At 41.5% G+C, this 22,867-nt stretch overlaps 1 protein-coding gene across 9 annotated transcripts in view; it reads left to right on the forward strand.

Moving 5' to 3' along the window:
• Positions 1-22,867, forward strand: part of Fmn1 (formin 1) — a 384,534-nt gene that overhangs the window by 332,188 nt on the left and 29,479 nt on the right. For all 9 annotated transcript variants that reach the window (XM_063285290.1, XM_039106467.2, XM_063285289.1 and 6 more), the window contains one exon: positions 19,627-19,678. In XM_063285290.1, coding sequence (XP_063141360.1) covers positions 19,627-19,678 — 52 coding nt within the window. The remainder of the gene's footprint in view (positions 1-19,626; positions 19,679-22,867) is intronic.

Here is a 22,867-nt window from a genome sequence, read left to right on the forward strand (position 1 = left end):
ATGTCAGAAATCCACAAAATTTGAGATTTAAAGTTATTTATCTTTTGTTGAGGCATATCTGCTCCTAACAGTTCCCCTTTGGTGGATTTAACGAAGAATGTGAACATCTCTATCTCCAGGTGAGGCAATACTTTGTGTCTAGGCAGCCCCTGGACAAAACTGCCTGTTTCATCTGCAGACTGTGCTGTCCAGAAAAGGACAAATTATACAGAGTAGTTGACTGATAAACTCTGCCACGACAGGGTGATCAGCCCTTCAAAATCTACATTTCAAGAGTCTGTCAGTTGATTTTGAGCCAGAAGGCTGAAGACTTGCGCTCACATGTTGCTAACAGACTGCGCTAGTGGAGATTTGTCTCTACAACCTCTCAGTTCTAGAAGCCGTGTTAGGCTTCCTATGTGTATAGATACTTGGTCATTCTCAGATTTCTGATGGAGTTGAAGACTGATTATAGTCTCATAGCCTATCAGGCTGTATAATTCTAAATATACATATTTTATTGGATAGTTATCAAATATTATACAAGCTAGCCAAGATATGATATAGATTTTAAGCCTTTCTTAAGCTGGAATGAATAACTAAATGTTCTGTCTAACTGATATAGTGATGGACTGGGTGTTGAGTATATCATATGCTTTATAAATTGTAGAATGGTAATAATTGTACTCAATTTATATATAAGTAAAAAGGCTTTTTAACTGGACAAAAAGGGGGAAATGTTGTGGTTTGCCCTGAAATTATCTGTATTTTGATGCTAATTCCACTGCCCCAAGGACAGCTGCCTAGTCTAGTACTCAGGAATCAGGTGACTTCACCAGAAACTTCTCCCCATTGAATTTGTAAAGTACAGGTGAGGGGCAGGTACAGGATAAGAGGAGGCCTGTCATTGGAAGAGAAGGAAGGATGGGCAGGAGAGAAGTTTGAAGGAAGAGGAGGAGACTAGACGAGAGAGAAGAAGAGACAGGAGAGAGAGGAGAGAAGCCATGGCAGGTGATGTTAAGATTCTGCTCTGTGTATTTACAGGTTGTTATCAATGTTCCTAAGGGATGGATGGTACCGGGCTTTGTATGTTTAAGTGGGCAATTATATCTTATCAATTGGATCTAAAATTATCGTGTTGTGTGTTCTTTTATGTGATGGTTTGAGTGTAAGAAAGTGTGCAGCGGCAGGAGACAATGGGCCGCCGCAGAGTTGGGATGTGATTCTGCCAAGACATGTAGACACCGCGGTGCGGACCTAGCAGGGTAAAAGACACCAATACCTTTTTATCTTTTTATTTTTACAACAACACTCCTAAGTCATGGCTTACATTATAAGCCCATGAAGGTCCAGAGGTCTACTTGGCTCCTAGATGGTCAGTTAATAGTGCTCAGACCACATTTTCCCATCTTCTTCTGTGAAAGATTGGTGGAAGACACTCAGTAAAATGAACTTTAAAAGTCAGACCTCAATTTCACATTATATCTTTGTGAACAAGAGCTATCCAAATAAAAATATACTCAGAACCTAATGGAGACACGCACCTGTCCCTACAACCTCCATAATTCATGATTTAATTTACTTTAGGATGAAATAAATGCAAGAGTTGTAGGCAAATGTTCATGTGTTATGAACTTGCTTGCATTGAGGTATTTGAAGGAGATACTTTGGAAAGTGATTGACTTCATGGAAGTTAACTGAGTTCAGAAACAGTCAGCTATGAGAACATGAAGGGCATGTGGAATTGCTTGGTTCTAATCTAGGTTTCCTATTACTTAGTGATATAGTAGAGGGGAGTCTCCCTTGGTTCCTGCATGACAATGCCAACGTGTATATGATATAAATGTGAACAAGGCATGAAAGATAAATGTTAAGAACTCTGGACTCAGCCATGGATTCAAATTCAGAAGAATGCCAAGGGAGACTATGAATCTTTCTCTGACTGTTTTCATTTCTTCTTAAGTTAATCTCTATTCCCTGGGATCTGTTGTTTCATTTCTTATGTTGTTCCCATTCATCTTTTTCCTTTAGACTTGATACAATCAACTCATTCATTTCTGTGCCTCTCTTCTTCAGCCTTGACTAGTTTCTCCCCCCCCCCTTTTTTATTTCCTTTATTGAAGTTCAGGGACACCCTACCTCTAGGAGACTCAATCTTTTTCAGTACTCTCACTATTGGGGTATAGGATGTCTGGCAACAGTAAGTAGAATTCCCAGGGAGTCTTCATTTCTCTTCTGGAGAGTTACAACCCTCGACTACAGAGCACTTGGTATTGTATAATATCATCATTCTTCCACTGCCCTTATAAAAAGAAGTAGGCACTGGTCTCCTTGATGTCGGAGGAATGAGATGCTCTGAGACGATTCCACTCACCAGTCACTGATAGGCATATGCATCCAGCAGGAGAGTTCATCTCTGTGGGACTATCCTTACTTCTGTCGGCTAATTCAAACTTTGTCTACAGCCTGCTTGACCTCTGCCTTTAACACTTGTTGGGTCTTCCAGTTGTTCTCACCCTTCAACACTACCCTCAAAAACATCTCCCTAGCTAAATGTGCATGGTCACCCCAATATATCTTGAATAAAAGGTTGCTGAGCTCCTAATCTCAACCAATCAATTCCTCATAGATAGGCTTAGAGTGTATCAGTATTATGCCACCCCAAGACAAGGGACAAACATCTGGCTTAAAGAACTTACATCACAGAGAGAGTAATTCCTAAATTGTCTGTACAGTAGAGCTTGCTGCCATGTAGAAACTAAGAGAAGAAGCGTAAATGATCCATTTTCTGTGAGCCTGTCATTTGTCATTACTTTGCTAGGTATACCCTGTGTGTGATCATCAACAAAATATATAAACTTATATAGTTAGCAAAAGAAAGGAACCAAAAATAACTAAGTGACCTATTATGTAATTACAATCTCGGAAGTTCAGGTTCAATAAGGGCTATGATTATAAGAAATGTCTCTTTACTTATGGTCAAGGAATTACCCATTGCAGAAAGAGTGGGAAACACCCCAAGCAGAGGGAATGTCTTGAGTAGCACCCTTGAAATGTCTAAGAACTTGATATTCAGATGCTAAACTAGGATGGTCTGAACAGATCTAGGGCAAACTGTCCATCGCTGGGTTCTAAAGGTCAGGAGAAGGAAATTATATTAACTCAATATCCACTGAGAGACTTTAGAAAACCTGTCATGCTTTTGTTGTTTTCAAAGATTATTCTGATTGCATTGTATTCTATTGATGAAACAAAGCAGGTGTTGCAGATGGATGTTACTGAAGAAACTGAAAGATGAGTGTGTGCAGTGTGTGGGGATTAAGGTGGAAAGGTGGAGGTGAACTGAAGAGTTGATTGATGATCTCTCACTGAGGGAGAAGAGCCATGAAACTGGACTTAAATGTGAGAGTTGAAAGCAACAGGAAGAACCAGAAATCATTCCTGGTTTGATCAACTTCCTGAATTGTAATTTACTGAGAAGAGGGAGACTGAACAGAACAGATCTTTGTGGTGATTGGACATACTGGGACATAGGAATTCTTAAGAGCTGGAGAAACACAAATCTCATATGGAGAGTGTAGCCTGAAGTTATTCCTTTAGGATTTTTCAGCAGGAAAATAAAGAGAGTTAGGATTATTGCCCATTGCCTAAAGAAGAGCACAGTCAAGAGAAGGACTGGGACACTGAATATACTCAGAGTCTTAGAGGCAGAGGAGCCAGTGAATCCGTTGGATAAGGCAATGAGGGTGGTTAAAAATAATCTAGTGTTGAACATAAACATGTCCAACTCTTGCTACTAATAAATATTTTGCTTTTCATTATAATAAAATAATAGTTTTGAAAATGTTTGATTAACCTTAAAGTTATATATATACACGCACATTTATATGCGCGCGCGCATGCGCGCGCAGACACACACACACACACACACACACACACACACACATTATTTATCATGAAAGAAACTTGACCCAGCATGCAGGAATTTGTACAACTAAAGTATTTAAATTCCTTATTACTTTAATGACTGTATGAAACTTTTAAAACCACATATAAAAAAATTTCCTTAGTAAAAAATCACTCAAATTTATGTAGAACTTTATCCACCTAACAAGAAGATCATCCAGTACAAATTATCATTTAGATCCAAGAAAATTTTCATTTCCTGGCCTAAAAGGAATGGAATATATCCCTTTCAGGATTAAAAATAAAGAAAAGAAGCCAAGGAATTTTACATTTATTTTTACTATTTTTTATTTATGCGTAGCTGTGTGAACCTGCATATGTGTGTGTGTGTGTGTGTGTGTGTGTGTGTGTGTGTGTGTGTGTGTGTGTGTGCAGATGACTGCTGGTGCCCTTGGAGGCAGAGAAATTCAAACTTCCTAGCTGGATTTACAGACAGTTATGAACCGCCTGATGTGGTGCCAGGAGCTGAACTTAAGTCCTCCAGAAGATCAGCGAGGGTTCCTAACCTCTGAGCCATCTCTCTGGTGCCTGGTTAAAGATGTTTTTAGGTGCACACTTTACCACAGTTCTTGCTTACTCCTAGCTCCAGCCCTCCCATTGTGGTATCTCCTGTGTGTTGGGGGATGGGAGTGGCAATGATCTCCTATCCCCAAATCCTTTGCAAACTCTATGTGGTTTTAGAACTTAAGTCCTATTTTTCCATGGATGATATTTAATAGAACCATAAAAAGGTAGTGGGTGGAGTCTGGCAGAAGTCTTTACTCTATCATGACTTCCAGTGCTTTTAAGAGAAGATGTTATCTTATCTTAAAGATAAGATATATAGATATATAAGATAAAGATATATACGTTACATATAGATATATCAGATAAAGAAAAGACAGCTCTATAACCTTCGTCTTTGCCATTGTGAGATGAAAGAAACTTGGTCTGTGAAGAACACACTGAAGTAAAGTTATCCATAAAGCCTTCTGTACTATCTTTCTAACTACCATTGAGAGTTTGGGAACCTTATTTCAATACTAATGCCTTTTAAATGGGTGTTTTTAATGGTTAGATACAACTGCATTGCTATATCATTATTGTTGTAAAAAAGATATAAGTAGTAGGAGAAAATTTGGATCATTTTTATAATCTATTTAAGTCACTTCATAGTGATTTAAAAGGCAAAAGATAGGTGGTATTTAATTCTCTCAAGACTAAATGTGTATAATTACATATATATAATCAGCATTATCAACAAATTCAGAAGACACAAAAAGCTTAAGAATTATAGTCGACCTAGATAATCAAGGCTTGTTCCAATATCTATGTGATTTGCAAATCTAAAATGTTCCATAACTTATTGGACTTGAGGGGCCTAAAATGATTCTATCATCACGAAGGACTCTTGACAGTGCTAAATAAACTTAAATTGTGTATACATGGCTACCAAACATGTCGACTCTTGTCCAAGGAAATTTGCAGTTTAGCACCAGGGACACTTAGAGGTTCAGGAAGAGTTTGACCCACTGTTAACAATAATTGAGTCTTTGTAGACCACTAAACGTAGTTAGTTAGTGAAGGATGTGGTGCATGGGGCACTCAAAAGGCATTTCATCTCTTAATAGTTATATTTTTATATCGAGAGTTATAACATGAGTTATATTACCTAAAGTCATTAAAATCAAATTGGGAGAACTGAGGAATCAGGAAAATGCATGACGCACACATACGGGAGCCTGAGTTCGAACCCTAGCACACAATTAAAAGTGTTTGCCTGGGGACACATGGGTGAACTCTGGGTTCATTGAGAGACCCTGTCTCAAGAACAAGCAGGAAAGCAACCAAGGAAGACACCCAGTGTCAAGCTCAGGCCATTGCATACACGTGCGTGTGTATGTGTGTGTGCACGCACACACACACACACACACACACACACGTACACACATGCACACACACAAACATATATACATACACATGTAATTCTCAATATATGTTTAAGAGTGTTAAGTTTTAGTTTTATTTTACAGACTTTACAATTAAAGTTCACTCTGTAATTAAATGAAACGTCTCCTGTTTGTTGATAGGAGACTCCAGGTTGAGTCTAGTGTTTATACAGTCAGGAGCCTCAGGGACTGTCCAGTGATTATAATAAGGAGAGTTTTAGATGAAGATGAAGTTTACATAGTTACTTCACACAGGCTTGATGGATTTCAGTTGGAAGTTGTCTGCGTTTATCTTTGGGCATATCAATTTTAAATGTTTAAATGTCCTGTAATTGTTTTTAACTCAACAAGGATTTATTCACGGGAATCCATGTAAGAAGAAGAGGGGAAAAGAAGAAAAGAAAAACCAAACAAATGAAGTGAAGAGGATTCAGACCACCTCTCACACTCTAGCTTTAACTTTTACACTGTGTGCATATATTCAGGGCACAAAGGGCCACCAACATACACCAACCAGTACAGTGCAGGAACCCCTGCACTACATCGATTAACTTAAACACTTTAAACAATTGTGTGCTAGGGTTTGAACTCAGGCTCCCGTATGCGTGACATGCTTTGACAATGAAAAAAAAAAAAAAAAAAAAAGGAAGGCAGGGGCAATATGTTTAGTGGGAATAAACATTTAAATGTAAGAACTTCGCTTCAACTTCTCATTGTCTTTGTGTCAACTAACATTGACAAATCTTTTACCACGTAATCTGAAACTTTGAGAAAATCACTAGTAACTTCGTTCAACTGCTCTATGGCTGGGCTAATTGGTTAGCCCACCATTTAAAGTGCCAAATATTAAGATCATCACAAGCAGATTACCTTCCCCCGCCTGCTTCAAGTGTGTAAAAATTGGTAGGCAGTGAGATTTTCTAACTTCATTATATGAATGGTGTTAAACAAACCACAAAGCAGTTGCCTGTAATACCATCGCTGTTTCCTGGAGCAGTGATACCTGGCTGGGCGTCATCATTTTGCCTCCTCAAGATAAGTAGGTTTGGGGTGGTTGTTTTGTTTTTGTTTTCTTTTTTCTTTCAAAGTTAGGTCTAAGTTCCCTACTTTTGCCTTTTCCCCCCTCCTTTGGATTTTTTTTTTCCAATCTGTCATTATGTTTCTTTAAGAAACTTATTTTAAAAAAGTTTAAGGGAAGGAACAAAGCTAGCAAAGAAACAGATGTGTCCCACATAAAATATGCAATAAATCTTGTCCCACAAATTCTTTGCTCTGAACTTTCTGACAGAAACTGTCAAATATCCACTTTAATTCAGGTATAAAATGTTCTCTCCGTGTCATGGCGCCAACTGCCATATGCCAGAATAAAGTTAGTGACCCGCCGTAAAAACAGCAGCATAGGCACCTTTGAAACCATACAAGTCATCGTGGGTGAGAACGAGCCATATAAATCCATGGGGAATTAATCTGGGCTTTGCTACTATCCTGCTGCGCATTTACAATGAGCTTCTACTCCGGCACAGCAGTAGTAGTAATACTTTTTAAAAGGAGAGAGAAAATAAGGAAAGCAGTGTGTCCCCCTAATGAGCCTGCGCGGGGGAGGGGCTGCCAGATCCAAAGTCAGCAGCTTCTCGTGCCCCCTCCCCCAGCTCTGGAATCCCTTGAAGAGGTGGGCCCCAGCCTGGGTTGAACATGTGGGGTTCCCCTTCAGTCAGCCCAGCCTGGCTCAGCACATCACGTGAAACCAATCTCCCCGAAGTGCAATCATAGAAATGACTTCAGCTTCATAAATCAGCCTTATCATGCATCCCGCAGAAGAAGGCGATGCTATAGGTTTTCTCCAGAAACACCATTTTAGGCCTCCGATTTCACAAGCTATTCCCACCACCCCCACCACACACACACACACACACACACACACACACACACACACACACACACACACACACACACACACACATTATTTTTTCTGAAATCACCTTCAAGGAGGTTGCTCAATTAGCTCCAGGCTCCTGCCTAAAGAAAGTAGCCAGAGCTTCTCCAATATACCTAAAATTGCAACATTTTTAGGTCTCAGATTTTGAGAGCAACCCCTGTCTAAAAGGTGGGGCAGGGGGATTGTCCCAGTCCCCACTTCCAATTCGCCTGTCGCCCCCACACATCTCTCCCCTTCCGTCCCTCCATCTAAGGAACTTCCTCTCCCCCTTTTCCATTAAAAATGTCTGTCTTTTGGGGTTGGGGATTTAGCTCAGTGGTAGAGCGCTTGCCTAGGAAGTGCAAGGCCCCCGGTTCGGTCCCCAGCTCTGAAAAAAAGAACCAAAAAAAAAAAAAATGTCTGTCTTTGTCCAACATTTCCAGATATCAAATGTTTAAACATAAGAGGAAAAAAATCACTTATTTTGTGGTATTGAACTCCTTCTAAGCAACCAAAGCATTTCATCTATGAAACAACAAAAATGTTAGGGCCAAGGGATGGATTTATTTCCCAAGTAAATCAAAACTCATCAATCTGCACTCATTGTAGTTGATAATATTTTAATAATCCTACCTAAACATTTCTCCTAAAAGGCCTCATTTAAGAAATACTGCAGGAGAATTGTTTTTATATGCTATCTCATGAGTATCTAGAACATTGTTTTATTTACTTGGCTCTGATAGCCACTTTGAATAAGGGGGAAATTTTCCCTCATTATTTTCAATGACATTATATTTAAATATAAATTAGTTACAAAATTATTCATTTAAAAGTTAACCGTTGCATATTAGGAAAAAAAGAATTATGGAATCAATATGATTCGTTACATATGTAACAATCACCAACATGAACTTACAGATAATTATTTTCATAAAACTGAATTAACATTATTAGTGGCTACTCCTTCAAGAAAATCTTGTGTGTTACTTTAATTTTTATTTTCTTAGTTTTTTTTCCCCCTCAAACATCTAAATGTTCCATAATGAGTATTTCTTATTATAAAATCTGGAAAAAATATAAAGATTGCCTAAAAAAAAATCACTTCAACTTTCATTCTCATTGAATCCATCCTCAAATCATTACCATAACTCGGTTTTCATCGATATCTGTGCAGGTTCTTCCTATCAAAGCCTTCTCCGAGAGTAGACGGCAGTTGGTGGTGGGGACTCTGGATGGAGCTCACACTAGGTATTTTCCCACCCACACCTATAAATAGTATAGTCAGTGTTTACACCAGGCGCCATTTCCTTGTCACCTTTTACTGACTCCAGTTATGATCACCTGTACTAACACTCCACCTGTGTATCTTCCGCTGGCAGAACAAATCCAGTGTGAAAAGTGTCTCCCGTAGTATTTGGGATGAATCTCGGTCTCTTCCGTATTCTCTTTTATTTGAAATGCTGCCCGAACAACCCCTGCACGGCTCCACCGCTCTTAGACATGAAGAGCACCACAAGTATGGAAGCTGCGTGAGTCTCGGCTACCCCTGCGGGCGGACTCGTTTCAATCCCTAATACAGCAAATCCTTGTTCAAATTAAAACAGAGGATTATTTGCTCTTGAAGGGACAGCTAACGTCAGGAGAGTTGGACTGTTTTATAAACGTTTTCTGTGGCTCCTTGAGTTGAGCAGGGCTCTGCTGAGAGCAAGGTTATGGCTACAGTGGGTCTCTGTGATTGCTTGCAGGGATTTGGTGGAGCGCCAGCTGTTGTGAGCGAACATCTAAACGATTGGATTCTAGAAGGATGGCATCCATCAGTTAACAAAATGCTTTAAGCAGCAAAGCAGAGACCTAGTGTAAATGGATCTAAATGAAGGAGAAATATCCCCTAGAAGAGAGTGGATGCCCTGCTAGATTTCCCTCCCTTGGCTTTCCTTTATTAGTAATGATCTGTCTTAAGTCATTAAAACATCTTACGGTGTATAACACCTTTTTAAAAACATAGTTTGCTCTTTATAATGTGATGAAAGCCATTTTGGGGAATGGGAAGGAAGATCAAGCCCCAGGGGTCTCATGCATGCTAGACAAGTTCTCTGCCACTGAGCTGTACTAGAAATCATCTTTATATTGGGCACATGTCTGAACACTTCACAAAATAATGTAGAATGATTATTTTATAGAGAGAGTAGCAATTTACATCCAAAGGTATATGTAATCTAAATAAGAGGGTTCAATGTGGGTAACTATCCACTTAAAGGTAACGTGCAAATTCTCAGTTATAACTTACTTTTCTGTTCAATTCTATAAAGATAGGACAGTTTTATGGTTTCTCTAGCCAAGACCTAGAAGAATAACAGTGTTCTATAGCAAAAGCTAAACTGGAGGCAAAGAACAGATTCTTTTTTTTTTTTTTTGTTCAAATTGAGTTTTGCGATATTCAATAAATATTTCTTTAATTTCCTATTGTTTAACTTGGTTGACTTTTGAAGCATAGCATGAAGGTTGACACTAGGTAATTTCTTAGGATTCTTCTAGCTCCACAGTTCTTAAATTTATCTAGAGTATAAGTGGGAAAATTAAGGTGTAAAGAGTCAGAGCTGGGGAGACAGATCAGTGGGCGAAGCTCTTACCATGCAAGCATGAGGACCCGAGCTCCAATCCCAGGGCCCATGGGAAGTTAGGTAGTACACACCTATAAATCCCAGCACTTCTATAGCAAGAAGAGCAGCTTGCTTGTGCATACTGCTGTATACACAGCAGGAAACAACAAAGAGACCCTGGTTCCACATGGGAAGTAAGGACCCACCCTTGAGCTTGTCCTCTGATCACACAGGCTGTGATACACACACACATGCACATGCAAACGTATTTTAAAAGATCTATACTTTTAAAAAAAAAGGTATGAAGATTCAAGTGATAGTCTTTATAATATGATTAGTTATCAAAGCGGTCATGAAATACCGAAAGAATCCGAATAGAAAAATTTCCCCCAATTTGCTGTGGGCTGTCAGTATCCAATGTTACACTTCTGTGAGATGGAAAGACAAGAGATACTGACTTGTGAAGTGAGGGGCTGCACTGAATCAGAGGGAAAATGGATCTGTAGCCTGCTCTCTCGATCTCACTGTGCTCACAAAGATTCCAGCTGACCACTGCCCTGGAGTCATTCTCACCAAGGAACAGAGGCAACAAAGCACCGCTTGCTAAACCCTGCATTTACATTCTCAAGTACTAACTAAGCTTGACAGGGAAAGGTTGGAAAGCAAAACACACAAACAGGCAAACACATTCTCCACAGGCTGTGTCTTCCAGAAGTGAGCCACATTTAGATGGATGCTAACAGCAGGACAGGGCAAAAGTTGGTTGAGGAAGAGGACTTCTCCTGCCATACCTACAGCTTATCAGAAGTTACTCAGAGCTTCCCAACGCTAAGCCTCCTTATTTTTGAGGTTTTTGGTCCAATGAGATGGGAACAGTTCTCTCAAAAATTGAATTTCTCCCCTAAGAGATGTGACCATAGACTTCATTCTCCCACAGGACACCTAAAAGCATTCCAGAAAGTCTAATGGGATGACTGAAAGATAGGGCAGGCAGTACAAGAAAAAAATAAACTCATGTAAATTATTCCCTAGGTAAGAAAGTATATTTTATAAATGTGATTAGTGAGAAGTGTCTGTAAAATATATGAAATTTTTTTTTACAAAAAATACATCACTTAATTAGTGCTAACGAGTAAAAGGGTGTCTTGGTTTGAACCAAGGAGGCAGCACACGGAGATTCAAGGGCTGTGGAAGAACTCACCACCTGCCTCCCATTAGTGCTAACGAGCCTCTCTCACCGGATCATTCTGAACGTTTACCCCCATGGTCTGTGTTAAAGCATCAAGAGTCAGGAAATTCAGAGTGAAAGCTGAAATTCCCGCTCAGAACTTTCTCTCTGATGTGTATTCTACAACGGGAAAATGTGCGGTTCGGTGAAGATCCAAAGATGCCACCATATCACGGGAGAACTCTGGGGAGCAACAAAGCTCCTTAGGCAATAGTAGGGACATTGGATAATGTACTACATAGAGTCAAAGCCTAGCTCCCAGCTTAGATGTCTAAGGATTGAGAAATGGATAAAGGAAATGTGCACAAAATTTATTGTTTTTTCACTCAAAAAAGGGAAGTTACAATGATTTCTAAAATTTACTTTTATCCACATTTTTTATGACCTTGGGGCCCTCTTCAAAGGTTTTGTTGCAGTACATTTTGCTTATACTTTTTGCCACAAGCCTTGGCTTTCTAGTGTAAGGGACATGGACATCCAACTGCATCCTAGACAGACCATTGCACAGCCTCCCACCATTTATACAGAAAACGCTCGTCACCCTTACTGTGCATCTAGATACTGCCAAATAAAAACCCTGCGGCAAACTAGAAATAGCCATTCTAGTTTAACCACAATTAGGAAAACTAAGGAGACAAGAAGACAAAGAGACGATATTTCCTGGGTAAACATACCATTAGAGACAGGCAGGGTGGTGTAATCCTTTAATCACAGAGCTGGGGAGGCAGAGGCAGACAAGCCTCGGAGAGCTTGAAGCCAGTCTGGTCAACATTGGGAGTTTGGGCAAGCCTAAGCTATTTAGCAGGGCCCTGTCTCAAAATAAATAAGTAAAAAGTTTTAAAAGAAGGAAAAAAGTAAGATATAGGAGCCCTCCATAACTCAGTGGTTCCATGTAACCAAGTGTTAAAGGCAGCACACTTCAGTGTCGGTGTGTTGCTGCTTGGCTGGCCAGAGAGCATTGCTTTCTCCTGGAAGAATGCATAAAGAGCTAGGTGATTTCCTCAGAAATGAAAAATGACAGGCATGTTCATATCAGATGGAGGCCCCGTGAACCAGAGCACGCTCCCCTTTATCCTCATTAACATTACTGACTGCTCCAACTGCAGTTATAATAAAACCAGCTTCTTTACTGTGTGTCCTGTGGGTTTATGCCAACCACACCAGGTCCATAAACCATGGTATATTAAAGTGTAATAGACTGTGTAAAGAATTCTAGGAAGATCTTCCAACCTCTCTCCCTTCCCCTCACTTCACATTTTACTACTTCCCTATGAGTATTCATAAATATGACTTTATTGTGTTTAGAATAAAGCCCTCAATCTCTCCGCACAGTCTTCTTTGCCTACATCCAATGGATGCTTGAGATTAAAAATTCAAAGGCTTGGGTACATTGAAATGTTGTCCAGTTTTGTGTGGATATTTTCTGAATGTCCAGTCTTATTTGTAAAAGCTTTTCTTTTTTAAAAAGAAATCCTAGGAAAATAATTAGTATATTTTTAGAACTCAAAGGCTCCTGTCACTTGTCCTTGTGAAGATAGTCCAGATGGAGGCAGCATATACTGAGGTAGAAATAGCATACTCAGTGTTTGGATACTCACTTACGCCTGTTGTTTTATTGTAAACAAACAAGAGATTTGAGCCAAACTTAATCCTAGCACTCTAGAGACAGAGGCAGGTGGATCTCTGTGAGTTCGTGGCCAACCTGGTCTACTTAGCAAGTTCAAGGACTACTAGGACTGTAGAAAGAGATCCTGTCTTGAGGAAGGAGGGAGGGAGGGGAGGAGGGAGAGAGGGAGGGGAGGAGGGAGAGAGGGAAGGGGGAGAGAGAGAGAGAGAGAGAGAGAGAGAGAGAGAGAGAGAGAGTGAGTTGAAATAGACCAAGAAATAGACCCTGGTATACTCAGGAAGAGACCCCAGAGACTCTTAGACTCTATTCTGTTCGTGTGAGTAATTTCTCTGTCCACCTAACCATCTTTCACATAAGGGAAAACGACGTTTGATGACACTCTCAAGAAGCAAAATGGACTAGGAAAGGTTGAGTGCCAGCTAATGGTCTCAGAAGTGCACTGCTCACTGTGCCATGGACATGTTTCTTTTGGAGATCACAGGAAAAACCAGTTCTGCACCGTGGGAAGAGGTCTAGAGGGCTTTATTATGCAGGGCGATTTTAAGCTTGATCCCTGAATGGGAAGAAAAGGCTTTGGTAATGGAGATTGGGAGGGGAAAGAGAAGGTACAGAGGCATTCGAAATGAGAAGCAGTCACTTGTCCCCAAAAATAAAAACATGAGAGAAAGCCCAGACAGTGTTGAAATCCAGTGTGACAGGTTCATTGGGCAAGAGTTGAGAGTATGAAGAGCCTGGTCATCAGGGCTTACTGTACAAGGAGGAAGTATTCATCCAGTACTGCAGTCATCTCTCCTGCTCCATCGTTGGTGTTGCCTGTGCAATTGTTTCAGATCCCATCAACTCTGCCTATGTAAGACTGAAAGCCTACTCCGTAAATATGGGTCTGCTTGATCAACATGCCTCATCTCTTTCTCTTCAGACTTCACTGCTCCTCCCAACACAGTCAGGCCAGTTAATAAAACTACAGTGGCTCCTGGGTGATCAAGGGAAATGAAGAGTTCCCCACTTCAAATCTAAACCTGGGAATGGTGCAGTCAAATGAGGAAGGCATCTCAAAGCAAGTGCAAGACAGGTACAAAGCTAGGTTTTGTGCACCAAATAATTAGTCAATCAGCCAACACTAAGAAAAGAGTCCAGAGGATTTGAGGGCGCTACTTCAGTGAACATGCAAATATTAGTGATCTAAATAGATGATCAAGCCAGCCTCATCCCATTCTTGGAGTGCTGAAGGAGGTGGTATAACTACAGAGGAAATGTTTAAGGAAAGGTTCATCTTCGTGACATGAACATAGAAACTAAACTAGCAAATACTGTTACTCAAGCTACAGCATGTTACAACTCTGGCTTCAGGTCACTGATGTTAGTGGCTGGAACAGATGGTCAATGGAGATGAAAAGGCTTCATCTCGGAAGACAATGTCCTATAGGACTTCTGTAGCTACAATAGAGTAGAAGTCAGGCACAGGCAGACTCACCAGGGACTAACGCAGATGCTGACTTTTTGCTGTTTCTCTACTATGAACATCCAAAGACCCTTAAGGATACTAACTCTTCTCTGCTTGTGCTCCACAAGTGGAACAAGTTTAGCTGACAGCACATCTGTTTACAACATGCTTTACTGGATATTCTAAGCCCACTGCTGAGACTTCTCAGAAGGAAGAAGGGGTGGGGGTGGGGGTGGGGGTGGGGGTGGGAAGAACCCTCTCAAAATGCCACTGCTTACTAGCAAGACATCTGATGAGCCAGGATCTCTAGTTGTGATGGACAATGAGAGGAAGGTCGGTTTTTGCGTACAAACATAAGAGCTATTCTGCAGCCTATAGATCAAGGAGTACATTTGACTTTTAGTCTTGTTGAATACATTCATTTTGTATATAACTGTGCACATAACTGCTACACATGGTGATTTCCTTGAGTGAATACAGGCAAGGTAGATTGAAAAACATTCTAGAGAAGACTCACCATTCTGGACTGTTAAAAATCCTCTGTGATTCATGATAGGGGCTCAAGTTAATTGCTACCCCTATGTTTGACTTTGAGGGGGTGCAGTCTTTGGGGGCAATAACTAGAAATGTAATGTACCCAAAAAAGAATCAGGATTGGAATCTAATGGTGTGATTAACTTTTCCAATCTCAAGCAAACAGTCTTTGCCTCTGTGGATAAGCAAAGAAAGTAGTTTCATAATCTACTGGAAAAGATGTTAGGTTATAACTGAAATAGCATCAAAGTTCTTGCTCAGGGGTTGCACCACGTACAGTGGGCCACACCCTTCCCCATCAACCATTCATCGAGTCACTGCCTCACAAGACATGACAGATCTGAGGGAGGCATTTCTTCACAGCTCTTCTAAGGTGACCCTACTTCCTGTCAAGTTGACAAAATATGGACCAGTGTAGCTATGCATGAGCATGTTACATTTGTACATGAAATATCAAAAGGTTAAACACTCTTGGATGTGAGGCCTTGGTAAGAAGTTTGGAAGTCAGAATTGATGCTAAATGAATCTTCTCATTGTTGGAATTCTGACTTTTTAAATTGCCTTTATTGTCTTAAAACCTGACCTTATTCCTTAATTTGGAAAATAATTATTTAACTTCCTGTATGCTTTTAAAGAGTGTCTTGTAAACAAGAGATAGAAGCAAAGTGAAGGTGCGTATTATCTTCCTATATCTTCTGACAACGCCTCCAAACGTATTCTTCTAAGAAGCCTATCCACTCTACCCCCACTAATAATTCCACAGTTTAAACCATAGTGGAAAGAAAACTTAAAATACCAAATTGCCACTTGCTCACATGACTTTACCTTATAGGAGATTAAGTACATTCTATATGTAGGTCCAGAGGTGTTAGTTAAAGTAGCCGGATAAGGGAAATTTTCACAAGCCTCATTAACATCAGTGTTCTGTGTTTTGGGCTTAGTTTCCAGCATGTCAGTATTCCAACGCTGACTGTCTAGACTAATTCAGTAACTTACAAAAACAGCCTTTGTGGGCATTGTCTGTGCTCTGAAAATCTCTTGCTACCACTTACCAAAAATTGCTTCCTAGGGAGTCCTGTCCCTCAGGTTTAACACATTTCTTCCCTGACTAAACTGGAAGTTCTGTAGCAATGCAGCTCTACTTTCCAGTGGATCCCAAGCACCTAGAATGGGCTCTGGCCCTTGGAATAAAAGAGCAAATCCAACCTCATTAATAATGCTGAGAGTTGCATCGGGCTGGTGTCACTGGTTGCCAAGGAAGCTATGGCCAGGAGGAATGGTTTCTTTGCTGTATGGAGTATTGCAGAACATTAACTTATCCTTTTCCCCTCTGAAATGTGGAAGATGCAGGGATGAGACCAGCACCTCCCATCTCTTGAACGGAGCAGAGCTTTCCTATCTCCTTTACATTCCCCATTCACCCACATGGGACTTCAGGTCCAGTACTGAGAAAGGAGGGATGGAGTTTGAGAACACTGGGATTCTTACACTTGGTTCAAAATTGCTTTCGTTGTCAATGATGTCAGAATTTGCATTTCTGAGTTCATGAGTGCCGTCTTTAAATGTTTTCTTTCTAAATAACATATTTGACTTAGGCTTAAATGGAGCATAACTTAAAATGTGTCAGTGACACAACCAAAAATGTCACTCATTGAGATGGTGAAATATGTAAGGCTAGTGGAGTGTCTACTTCACAGTATATCCTTTTCTGACTGCATATGGCCCCTTACCATGGGAAATGCAAGCTTCTAGTCACTATCACTTCCCTTAAAACCCTTTCTCTCAAACTCTCATTACCTCTCAGTAATACCTACCTTTGCATTTGCAGATGTTGTTTCTTTTTAAATCACCATATGCACAGCAATATTGAAGACCTGACCTACTGCTTCATTCAGTTCGCATATATTATTTCTTGTCATTGAGTTCATATGTAGTGACAGCTTGGCCATAGTGGACTTGCCACATCATGGACATGGCCAGTTGGAAACTATCCAGTGTCAGAGAACAGCATAGTGCTCCAGGAAGATCGCTCATGCTCAGGGGAAAATTCTTCTTCTGTTTAGCCATGCACATAGTTTAAAATCACTGGGCATAAAAAAAATCATTAGTTTGTTTCACATTTGAGGGGGGCTTGAAGCCTGACAGGTTCAGGTTAGTTCTCAGTGTCTGACTGGCAGAGGATTACAGTAATGCATAGAAAATTCTATTGGGGCTCTCTGGGGAGTCAGAATGCAAAGAAGAGCCACACAAGTGCTCAGTCCCCCTTAAATGATGCATTTATCAAAGCGGGATCATTTAATATTGCTGCAATTTTATTACTTGAAACATTGTATATAGAAATGACACGCCACATTATCCCACAATACTTAGCTTACGTTTATATTCTAAATATTCATTTATTTGCTTAGGAAAGCCAGTATCTCTCTTATTAAGTTCTTTGTGACACGCACAGATGTATATAAACACAATTCCACATTTAGACCCATGAAGTCACTATTCTCGTGGAGCTCAATTGTACAGTGGTGTTATAGGCAGAGGGGTAAAGGAATAGTCTAGACTGTTGGGTGGAGAGAGGCAGAAGATGGGGAAGTGAGTCAAGAAGGCAGAGACCTGGAGAAGGACTTGGTGATGACAGGTGGCACTGGATGTTCTTCTCCTTAGTGAGATCAGTCAGGGAAGGTAGCCTATGGGCTGAGGCATGAGCGCAGTGAGGGAGTCACCAGTACTGAGGCTGGGCAGGAGAAACAGAAGAAGCAGGGTCTCAGAGGCACACACTCAGTATGCTCAAACCTCAGCTGGCCACACACACACACACACACACACACACACACACACACACACACACACACACACAAGCACGGAAAAGAAAGGGAGATGTTTCCGAGGAGCCGGGGCCTCCTAGGACATCATGAACACTTTAGAAGGGATGCCATGTTTGACGTCAGGGAGGAAATTTGAACTTACACTTCGAAAAGAGCAATGAAGATGGTGAGGATGAATGGTGGCTGTGAGGTTGTGGAGGGGCCATGAGTTGTGTGGTAAACCCTGTGCCTGCGTTATCTTATGTAACCTTGACAGTAACTACCGTGGCTATTCCTAGAGGACAGATGAGGCAGCTCTTGAGCATTTGATCATGAATAACTTGTCCATAGTCACACACACAGGTAGTAGGTGACAGGCCCGTTTATTTCCCACTCAATTATTTATTTATTCACTTTAGCTCCTGAACACAGCTCCATCCTCACAGTCCCCCCTCACTCAGCCCATTTCCCTCCCCCTTCCCCTTTGAGAAGAGGGAAGCCCGCCCTGGGAACCAACCCATCTGGTCTATCAAGTCCCTACAAGACCAGGCACATCCTCTCCCACTGAGGCCAGATAAGGCAGCCCAGTTTCAGGAACAGGATCCACAGCAGGCAACAAGAGTCAGGGACAGCCACCACTCCAGTAATCAGGGGACCTGCATGAAGACCAAGCTACATATCTGCTACACATGTATGGGGGGGGGGGTAAGTCTAGCCCATGTATGCTCTTTGGTTGGTGGTTGAGCCTCTGGGAGCCACCAAGGCCAATCCAGGTTTTATCGCTGCAAATATTATATATGCTTTAATGCCCTTCATGGAGTATGTCAAAAGAGATAGATAGGATTGACTTTGTTTATTCATTTAAAATTATCATAGGTCTCCCACATGCTATACTGTGGCCTACTTAATTTTTTTTCTGGGTATTTTAAAAGTATGAGTGTTGTTTTCGTACATAATGATACTGTCTTCAAGCTGGGAAATTTTGTAAAACACTCAAAAAAAAGTCTTATTAAATAGTCCTATGGCGTGGGCTCATCCATCTGTATGTAGATTCATAATTGTATCTCGGAGTCATTAATTTCCACAGCGATCTTCCACGATTTCTTTCCTAATGCACTTACAAATGATGACCTGAGAAAAGCCTCAGTAGGTTTACCCTGCACTGACACTGACTTTATGAGTGGAATGGAGGCTAGGATTCTTGTTCTTGTTCTTGAATCCCAACAGAGCTGCTGCAGACACTGCTGTATAATGCTTAGGGGCGAGAGAGAATACATTGGGCCCATGGTAAGGACCATGGGGAGGCCAGCTATAGCTCAGGCAAGCCCGTCAGTCAGGACCTTCCCAATGTATATATTTCCCCTGGTGTAACTGTTATCATTCCCTTTCCTTCTCAAGAGTGTCCCAGACAAAATAGAATTATTTGGTGACGGTAAGCTATAACCATGTTGAAGAAGTCAGTGACACAGGATGGATCTGCTCTCCAGGCATGTGACATGGAATGCACTATTGAATTCCTTAATAATGAGTGGGTGTGGTCGAAGCTATATGATTACAGAAGAGATATTATGTTAAATGGCTTAAATCATACTTCTCTTTCCCAGCCAAAAAAGAGCACAAAATGGAAGAAAGTCACTTGGAGAATGCACAGAAAAGGTAAGCAGCTTTGACTTGGTCTCTGTTCTTTCTCAGACTAGATGTCCTCTCTTTTTATTTTCCTAGGGAATATTCCCATCTCTCTGCAAGCATCAGTCTCTAGAACTATCTGAAACTGTCCATAGTCTCACACACAGAAGCAAGTGGCAAAGCCAGAGGTTCTCCCTCCCCGCGCCCTGTTAAGTATTTATTCACTTTACCTCCTGATCACAACCCCCCTCCAGGCCCTCCTCCCGCACAGCTCCCTCCCATCCATCCCCTTTCCCAGTTGTCGGGAGACAAGGCCTGGACAGCCACTGCTGCACTTCCTACCTCCTCGTGGAGCATTTGAACTTTATGACTTCACTTGCACTGTGTTTGAGCAGCCAGCTCTGGTCCTGTCGGTTGAGACCTCTGAACAGTGAGCCAGATGAGACCCCCTTGCCGTCATACGCACTATGAGCTCGTTCCACCCGCTTGCCTCTCCTCCCAACTCCGCTCCTGAACCAGCTCACAGAAGTTAGGAAGAGAGCTGCTTACTTTTAGCATCATAACTAGGTTAGGCCAATTGCATCAACAACTAGGAGGGTTATTACTTCAGTTTCCTTGCTCAGATCCTAGAGGCTTTTATAGACAAGGGACAGAGAATGAAAGGGACTACCTTCTGCATACAGACACTGCCTGGAAGTCAGAAGAGATCCTAGAGTTCTTCCTTTGAGCCTAGCCCCTCTTCCTGACCCCTGCTTCTCTCAGTAGACACCAGAGTATAGCCGTCACCTCACCTGGTGGAGCCCAGAATCCATCTGTTCAAAGCCCCGAAGGGGAAGGTTCTCTCAGTTCACTGTGCTAGTCCCGTGCGTATACCTCCCTTCTAGAAGGGAGTGTGAGCCTTCTAGAAGGGAGTGTGAGGGGGCATTGTCCTTCAGAAGAGACCGAGACACACGTGATGGTAATATAGGTAACTAAATGAGGTCATTGAGCTAGGAAACAGCATCTACAGGGAAAACAGGCTTTACAAAAGAGATGAGAAGAATTTTGCAGTGATGAATGTAAGTAAGAACGCCTGCATGAGGAATGCGCCATTTTCCTTCTCTAGCCACGATTCTAAAGAGTTCTAACAACCCAGAGACAGGTGCCAACGCTTAGTCCTGCTTCCTGCCCTAATCTGCCAACAAAATTAAGATGCCGATGAAAGCAAGATGGAGGGGCAGTCCTGTAGTCTCCTAAGTGCAGACATGTTCCCAAATCATGAGCATCAGCCTATCATGATAATTGTTGAAAACTCAGGCAATTACACGGTTGTGCTTTCAGCTTTTTGGCTCCCCTCAGCTGGACTTAGCCCCACATTATGCTTTCTTTCCTCGGTGTGTAAAGTCAGTGTCAGAGACACTCAGCTCCCAGAGCAGAGACCATCAACAAGGGCTGGCTGGTATCAGGCCAAGCGGCAGTTGGGCTTCCGGGATGCACGTCAACTTCTAATCCCTTTTCAAGACTTTTGCTGAAGGGCAAGGGGCTCGAGTTGGCGAGGCCCAGGCTGCTGCTGTGCATTAGACATGCTAAGGGAGTCATAACTTTGGGTTGTCAGCATTTTCCGTGGTTTGTGGTGAAGGTAGTCTAGCTTTCAGGTCATACTTGAAATATGTCAGATCTCATCTTTAATGTAGAAACCACGGTTGTTTGCTTGCACTCTTTAAGGAGGTTGTGGTCAGTGTTGCAATATTCGTGTGAGACTTAGTAAATTCCTATGTTTGATTCTCAAGAGAAACAATTTACTCTGAGGCTAAGGGCTATTTGCTTTCCCTAAGCAGTTTCTGAAGGCACACATGAGAAAACAGTAAGGGGAGGTGTTCCACTCTGGCATCTCCACACCAAGTATAGAGCGCTTTGCCTTTTGGCTCTGCGCTCTTAGTAGTCTGCCATTAAAGAAAAAAAAAAAGATATTTTGGCCAAATTAAAAGGATGCAGATCAGATGGGGAAATGTACTGGAGTCGAGTTGGAGGCCACTTTACAGTGAGATTAAATGAGTTGGTATAAAACAAAACATATGATTAGAAATTAATCTCTTTTAAAAGTTGATTGCTGTTTGCAAGCTACGTTCTGAGAATTAGACATTTCAAGGAGCACACGGCATCCTTTGTCTGCTGGAGAAGATTCCCTCTGGCAATTAAATATTAGTGATTCTTCTTGTCCGGATTTCAAGTGCACTGTTCTGTGAACCAAAATTGATTTTTTTTTTTTTGTGATGAACATTTTGGCCGGAGAGGAGAGTAGTCTGGACATTATCAGACAGTGGTAGGTCCATAGGGTAGCTCTGAACTTTTTCTTCAGTAGAAAGTGGTCAGATGTTTGGAACTGGAAAATATCATCCTGAGTGAGCTAACCCAATCACAGAAAGACATACATGGTATGCACTCATTGATAAGTGGCTATTAGCCCAAATGCTTGAATTACCCTAGATGCCTAGAACAAATGAAACTCAAGACGGATGATCAAAATGTGAATGCTTCACTCCTTCTTTAAAAGGGGAACAAGAATACCCTTGGCAGGGAATAGAGAGGCAAAGATTAAAACAGAGACTGAAGGAACACCCATTCAGAGCCTGCCCCACATGTGGCCCATACATATACAGCCACCCAATTAGACAAGATGGATGAAGCAAAGAAGTGCAGACCGACAGGAGCCGGATGTAGATCGCTCCTGAGAGACACAGCCAGAATACAGCAAATACAGAGGCGAATGCCAGCAGCAAACCACTGAACTGAGAATGGGACCCCCGTTGAAGGAATCAGAGAAAGAACTCGAAGAGCTTGAAGGTGCTCGAGACCCCATATGTACAACAATGCTAAGCAACCAGAGCTTCCAGGGACTAAGCCACTACCTAAAGACTATACATGGACTGACCCTGGACTCTGACCTCATAGGTAGCAATGAATATCCTAGTAAGATCACCAGTGGAAGGGGAAGCCCTTGTCCTGCTAAGACTGAACCCCCAGTGAACTAGACTGTTGGGGGGAAGGCGGCAATGGGGGGAGGGTTGGGAGGGGAACACCCATAGAGAAGGGGAGGGGGGAGGGGGATGTTTGCCCGGAAACCGGGAAAGGGAATAACACTCGAAATGTATATAAGAAATACTCAAGTTAATAAAAAAATAAATAAATAAATAAAAAATAAAGACAAAAAAAAAAAAAAAGAAAGTGGTCAGATGAGGC

This window comes from Rattus norvegicus, chromosome 3 (genome assembly GCF_036323735.1).
Source record: "Rattus norvegicus strain BN/NHsdMcwi chromosome 3, GRCr8, whole genome shotgun sequence".
NCBI lineage: Eukaryota > Metazoa > Chordata > Mammalia > Rodentia > Muridae > Rattus > Rattus norvegicus.